The sequence below is a fragment of the Panicum virgatum genome, chromosome 2K (genome assembly GCF_016808335.1).
Source record: "Panicum virgatum strain AP13 chromosome 2K, P.virgatum_v5, whole genome shotgun sequence".
Taxonomy (NCBI): domain Eukaryota; kingdom Viridiplantae; phylum Streptophyta; class Magnoliopsida; order Poales; family Poaceae; genus Panicum; species Panicum virgatum.
Window position 1 is genome coordinate 53,122,050 of NC_053137.1, and position 6,328 is coordinate 53,128,377.

Genomic DNA, 6,328 nt, shown 5'->3' on the forward strand with positions numbered 1-6,328 from the left:
TTAATTCTAGGATTCAGCTCTTGACATGGGGCCCACGTATAAGTCTAGCCACACTGCTTTGCACATAGTAGCTGCCAGTCATACTGAGTCATATCCAACAAATTTCGGTCAATTTCGATAAAATTTTATAGTGTGAACGCGAGGTTTTAGTTCCAGGGTCCGGCTCTTGACACGGGGCCCACGTGTAGGTCTAGTCACACTGCTTTGCACAGAGTAGCTGCCAGTTATACTGAGTCATCTCCAACAAATTTCGGTCAATTTCGATAAAATTTTATAGTGTGAACACAATGTTTTAATTTCAGAGTCCGGCTCTACACAAAGAACCCATTTCAACCCAACCCGCATTTACATAGAACCTGCTCCACTCCACCCCATTAACTAATATAATCCATTTCAACCCACCCCAATACACTCCACGTCAAAACCCAACCCGTTAAACCCATTTGAACCCACACCGTTTGCAGGGTGAACTATAATTCGATATGGAACAATTAGAATCTCTTGTATTTTAGAATAGAGGATGCAAATTAGTGCCGTAAAACCGTATAAGCACGGCATTTATTCAACTTATCCCGTTGCCCACCAGTAGAACCGAAAATACTGTACACCCAACAAAAAGAGCCAGGAGAGGGTGAGATGACCTTGGATTTAAAAAAAAAGTTGAAATGACCGCCCCCAAAATGGCCGTCCATCTTGATCTGGACGGTTGAAAACACTGCACGCCTCTCCCATCCACCTGTCACTTTTACGACCAACCCCCCACATCACACCCCGGTTATAACAACAAACTACCACCACCATGTCCACCTCCGTCTCCGCCGCCGCCGCTGCCGCCCTCCTACCAATACTCCACGGCCGACGCTCGCCGCCGGCATCTCGCGTCCCGACAATCTGCCGCAGAAGAATCGGCCCCAGTCCTCGTCTCTTCTCCTCTTCCTCCACCTCCTCCCCCATTCTACCAGCCGCGGCCATGGCCACCGACGGCGCCACCCCCGCCGGGTCCAAGAGTAAGCTGCTCGTCTTCGATTCCAAGGAAGACCTCGCGGTGTCTCTGGCGAAGTACACCGCGGAGCTTTCGCAGAAGTTCGCCGCCGAGAGGGGCGCCTTCACCGCCGTGCTCTCCGGCGGATCCCTCATCGACTCGCTCAGGTTCTTTGACGTCTCTCCCACCCCACACAGATCACGCTTTTTTTGGGTTTCTCCGGGCTTCACGGATCACGTAGAGATCTGTTGGTTTCACAGCAAGCTGACGGAGCCGCCGTACCTGGAATCGGTGGACTGGAGCAAGTGGCACGTCTTCTGGGTGGATGAGAGAGTCGTGCCCAAGGATCATGAGGATAGCAACTACAAGCTCGCCTTCGATGGGTTTCTCTCCAAGGTATTCCTTGCAATTTACTGTGCTTTCTTCAAGGCAATTCCTGTTCTCTGATTGGGTAATTGGGAGACGGAATCTTGTTGTGTAGGGTGATGGGGAGTGCAGAGTGAAGCGAATAGCTCTTGTGTAAATCCAGTGAATGCGAATTGTGTTGAGAATCTCTATTTCTGGAAATTGAACTAGTTGTGGTTACTAACCATTTTAGGAGCATAACGACAGTCATAACTCATAAGTCAGAACACTTGGAGATGGGTTATTTAGCTTTTTCTGCGACATGTATTGAGTAAAGTTGGAGCCTTAGAGGTGTCTAAACGCCGTATTGAAGATTTTCGCAAAAAGCATCCTAGATTAAGATGCTATTCAATATCTGTGCAACAACTGTGCTTAAATAAATTATAGAAATATGCACTTATGCTCTTTTAAATGTTTAGAATCTGAGACTGACAACAGGTGCACAGATCTAGTCATTTGCACTATGTAAACATTCATCAAATTAACTGGTTGTTACAATGATACTCAAAATCATTTGTGTACCTCAGCTTCTTGTTTGTGGTAGAGTTCAGTTTTGTAATCATCTACAAATGTATCATGGGTATGCTGGGACTCAATCTGGACTTACTTTACTGCATGATACAAATGCCTGGTACTCTGACATTGTGGCCAATTGAGGTTTGCATAAGAAACACATGACTGGTTCATCAACTTCTATGTTCTTAGGTAGCCTTTTAGATCCATCCATCCATCCAATATTTTAATCTAATTATGTTGTTATTATTTTGCATACAGTGCAGTACGATGCTTGAATCTACTGTGATTTTTTTGCGAAATGATATTTGAAATATAGGGTCATATTTTCATTCTTATAGATAGTGAGTTCAAGAATCTTTTATGTGTGTTCTGAATAATTTAGATGAGTCATTGATAACAAAATAATAAGGTTTCTGGTTTAAATTTTATTCAATGATAGGCTTTCCCACCTGCTTAAATTAGTTCATGCTCAAATATATCTTGAATTCAATATGACCTTTTTTACTACTTGATGTTTGTGGAGGCTTGGATGGATCCATGACAGTATAAAGTGTATGGAAGTTATGTGAAAGATGTGTTCTTATGTGTAGCCATTCCAGTCTGGTAAAGTTTTCAGGCTCTCTGTAATTTGTATGTAACATTAACTGGGCGCTATCTTTCAACATTGTAGGTGCCGATTCCTCCTGGGCAAGTTTATGCTATAAATGATGCCTTGTCAGCTGAGGGAGCAGCGGATGATTACGAAGCTTGCTTGAAGCAGCTTGTTAAGAATGGTGTGATTGCCATGTCAACAGCAACTGGGTTTCCCAGGTTTGATCTCCAGCTTCTTGGAATGGGACCTGATGGCCACATTGCCTCTCTCTTCCCTGGTCACCCTCTTGTTAATGAGAAAGAGAGGTGGGTTACCTACATTAAGGATTCTCCAAAGCCGCCACCAGAGAGGATCACATTTACATTTCCGGTAATCAACTCATCTGCATATATCGCGATGGTGGTCACTGGAGCTGGGAAAGCTGGTCCAGTGCAGAAAGCGCTTTCAGACAAGAAAACTTCTTCCGATCTGCTGCCTATTGAGATGGCTGTGCTTCAAGATGGAGAATTCACTTGGTTCACTGACAAGCCAGCAGTGTCCCTGTTGCAGAACAAGTGAAGGCCATCCATGGTGATCTTAGCTGGAAGCCTTTTTATCTTAAATAAAAGATCCAGGGGGCTGCATAGTGCATGATTGCATTCATCCGCCATGGATTTCATGTAAGGGAGACTTGAGCCCTTTATGTAGTATATTTTCCAGAGTAATGTATTTCAGATACTCCGTCGATTCTAGTTCAGTGAATAAAGTCTCTGAAACATTGCTCAACAAGTGCTGTTTTAGTACCTGTAACCTTGTTCAATTTGCTCAACAATCTGGCTGAATCTCCATCCAAGCTTATGCTGTTATACTGGCATGTCCCAGATTCCAGTTATGCTTTTCAATGCTTGTGCGAGTTTATATTCGAACAGTGATCTGTGTTCCCAATGATAGATTCCTCCCCTGTATCATTCATTTTTCAGAGCGTAGGAGTTTCAGAAACTCTTAGGAGCGTCGCCCTGAAAATATTTGCACAAGCTATTCAGCTGTCAGGAGTCGGAACCTGCAGCTGTTAGTATTTAGTTTCTGCTATCATATACCTCTCCAACCATGCTCACGCTTCGATAGCAAAGTTATATTTTGCTGCATTTGACTGCTGCTCAGTGCTCATCTTGGTTTCTCTTTCAGTTTCTTGACAGGCACCCTACCATGCGACACGTGCTTCAAGAACACAGTTTCCCCCCCCCCCCCCCCCCCCCCCCCCCTCAAGCAGCAACTCAAGAACAGATGCGGGGGCATTGATTAGGATCAGGACCCCTTGCCTACCATAAGCCATGCATTAGTTGTGCTGTCTGATCTCATGCACTTCACTGACGACGATCTGAAGCCGGCCATTGCTAAACCCGAACCAAGGCATCAGTATTGTTTCAAAAAAAAAAAAACATCGCCACTCGCCAGTATTGTTGCGATTTTACATGATTCCGGACTCCGGAGTACGATTCAGAGCAGAGGGCGTCTATCTGGTGCGTTTTGCGTTTTGCAAGCCCACGAAGATTTTTGTACAGGCCCACGGTTACTTCTTTGTTTCCTTGAAGATAAAGCCCACAACTAAGGAGTCCCCAAAGATTATGAGTGCTGCAGGACTGCTGATCTCCTAGGATGATAACCTCTTGCCCCATAATAGTTCAGTGTAGAGATGAGTATGCGTGCATTGTGAGTGTTGTACTATGTAATTAAAAAATAATGCATGATTATAAAAACGAGAGAGAACCTTAACAATATAACATCCAGCATATATATCAGCAACAAAATCCTCAAACATAGGCGCTATCACCCTGTTCGCTGGGCTGGAGCGGCTGGCTGGCAAAAGGTTGTTGTAGAGTTCCAAATATCGAGAATCTAACCATATGAGGGGGTATTGTAGCAACAGTGGTACTGTAGTACTGGTCCGGCTGGACAAGACAAGCGAACAGGGTGTGTATGTAGTTTTGGTCCGTTGTCTGGTCCGAGGCAATTGACCGTTTCGCGCCGTGCTGCTCGCCCAACTAAATTCTCAAGAACCGCCCCCATCACCATCCGCCAGAAACACCATTTCTCCGCCGCGCGCGTCGTGGCACCTGCCAACACAAACGCGCACATTCTTTTTCGGGAAAATTCCCTGCAAGGCCCTGAAAAAAATAACGCTTCCTTGTATGGCCCTAGAAAAAGAAACTTCCTTATATAGACTCTATTTTATTTTGCATCCCTTGTATAGTCTTCCCGTCATCTCTCGTTGGAAATTCTGTCGAGATCTAACGGAGCGCCCCGCCGTCCGTCCACTCCACATCCCCGACATCGCGATGCAGGCCCTGGCCGTCCGTCGCACCTGGCGGGTGGGGCCCGCCCCTTCCCCAACCTCCCGCCAGGAGAGCCCCAGCCCCGGCCTCGTCCCGGCAAGCCCACCCGCCCGCCCCGCCCTCCGCCCGCCATGGATGCCCTCCGCCCGCCCCGCCGCGCGCGCCATGGATGGCGGCCCTGCTCCTCGCCGCAGTTGTGACCGCTTCCCCCACCGCGTGCGCGTGGACGCGCCACTCTCTGATCCCTCGCCGCGTGCACCATGGATCCCCCTCGTTAGCCGCTGGCGGCCCTGCCCCTCGCCGCGGGCTCCCTGGCTATCGCGCCCGACAGCTTCTTCTCCGCCAAGCTCTCCCACCTGTCCCGGCCGCAACCCCTCGTGCTCCACCTCTCCGCGCTGCTCGCTAGGGACCAACCCACGTCGCCGCTGCCCGAGAGCTCCCTCACCGACGAGGAGTTCATGCTGGAGCACCGTGCGTCGCTCGTTGAGGTCCCGGTCGCCGGACAGGTGGGGCCCGCCCCTTCCCCAACCTCCCGCCTGGGGAGCCCCGGCCCCGTGCCGCACGCCGGCCCCGGCGAGCTCGCTCCCGCTTGGCTCGCGCGCGCCCGTGCCAGAGGATGGGTCGCCGCCGCCGCCCCGGGCTCCACCGCCGCCACCACTGTCGGGCAGCCGAGGCTCTGCTCCACCGTGGCCGCCGCGGACGCCAAAGGAAGGAGCTCGCGCCGGGTCGAGGAAGACGAGGAGGCGGACGGCGGCCCGCGCGAGGCTCCGCCACCGGAGCCGGCGAGGAGGCGCGCCGGAGGGAGCAGGCCGCTCGAGCAAAGCCGAGAAGCCCGGCCCCCGCCGCGCAGGCCGCCCCGGCGCCGCCGCGAAGGCCCGCCCCGCCCCGGGCCGAGCAGCCCCCCCGCAAGCGGCCGCCGTGGAGGGAGGAGCGCCACTGAGGGGGAGGCGGCCCCGCTGTGGGAGGAGGGAGAGCAGGGCGGAGGGCGCCGCCGCGAGATCCACCGGTGAGGCGCCGACGCCGGGGTGCAGGGGTAGAAGAGGGGAGAGAGATAGGGGAGGGGAGCTGGCTGTACCCACTCTGCCCCGCCGAGCTGCCGCCGGCAAGACTCCCCTGCGCTGCCACCGTCGCCGGCCCGCGTGTCGTCGTGTGCCGGTGCCGCTCGGCCCGCTCGCCACCGCCGTGGCCACTCCGGCCACCCGTCGTGGCCCCTCCGCTGGGCGCATGCGAGCCAAGCGGGAGCGAAGTCGCCGGGGCCGGCGCGCGGCACGGGGCCGGGGCTCCCCTGGGGGAGGTTGGGGAAGGGGCGGGCCCCACCTGTCAGTTGGGCGCCGAGAGCCCTGTGGCTGCGCTGGAAGGACGGCGTTGGAGGGCCGCCTAACGGAGCAGCCACGAAGGTCACGGGAAAGCCATACAAGGGATGCAACATAAAAATCGGGTCAAAGAGGGAAGTTTCAACTCTTCAGGGCCATAGAAGAAAGCGTGATTTGTTCCAGGGCCTTCTAGGGAATTTTCCCTTCT

The 6,328-nt window shown here is 52.2% G+C and overlaps 2 protein-coding genes across 2 annotated transcripts; both read left to right on the plus strand.

Moving 5' to 3' along the window:
• Positions 1-763: 763 nt before the first annotated feature.
• On the plus strand, positions 764-3,340 carry LOC120685015 (probable 6-phosphogluconolactonase 4, chloroplastic). Its single transcript, XM_039966868.1, has 3 exons — positions 764-1,149; positions 1,243-1,378; positions 2,574-3,340. Exons 1-3 carry the CDS (start codon positions 800-802, stop codon positions 3,051-3,053), a joined length of 966 nt encoding a protein of 321 aa, XP_039822802.1. The 5' UTR covers positions 764-799; the 3' UTR covers positions 3,054-3,340.
• A 1,470-nt stretch (positions 3,341-4,810) lies between these two features.
• On the plus strand, positions 4,811-5,817 carry LOC120695448 (translation initiation factor IF-2-like). The gene is made up of 2 exons (XM_039978695.1): positions 4,811-4,903; positions 5,086-5,817. The coding sequence occupies exons 1-2, from the start codon at positions 4,811-4,813 to the stop codon at positions 5,815-5,817; spliced, it is 825 nt and encodes a 274-aa protein (XP_039834629.1).
• The last annotated feature ends 511 nt before the right edge of the window (positions 5,818-6,328 follow it).

Excerpts from the sequence above, each read along its gene's own strand:
- LOC120685015 (XM_039966868.1), top strand. The coding sequence starts at position 800 with ATGTCCACCTCCGTCTCCGCCGCCGCCGCTGCCGCCCTCCTACCAATA. Across the intron at positions 1,150-1,242 it reads TCCCTCATCGACTCGCTCAG|CAAGCTGACGGAGCCGCCGT; the intron begins GTTCTTTGACGT and ends TTGGTTTCACAG. Across the intron at positions 1,379-2,573 it reads TCGATGGGTTTCTCTCCAAG|GTGCCGATTCCTCCTGGGCA; the intron begins GTATTCCTTGCA and ends TCAACATTGTAG.
- LOC120695448 (XM_039978695.1), top strand. The coding sequence starts at position 4,811 with ATGCAGGCCCTGGCCGTCCGTCGCACCTGGCGGGTGGGGCCCGCCCCT. Across the intron at positions 4,904-5,085 it reads CCAGCCCCGGCCTCGTCCCG|CCGCTGGCGGCCCTGCCCCT; the intron begins GCAAGCCCACCC and ends CCCCCTCGTTAG.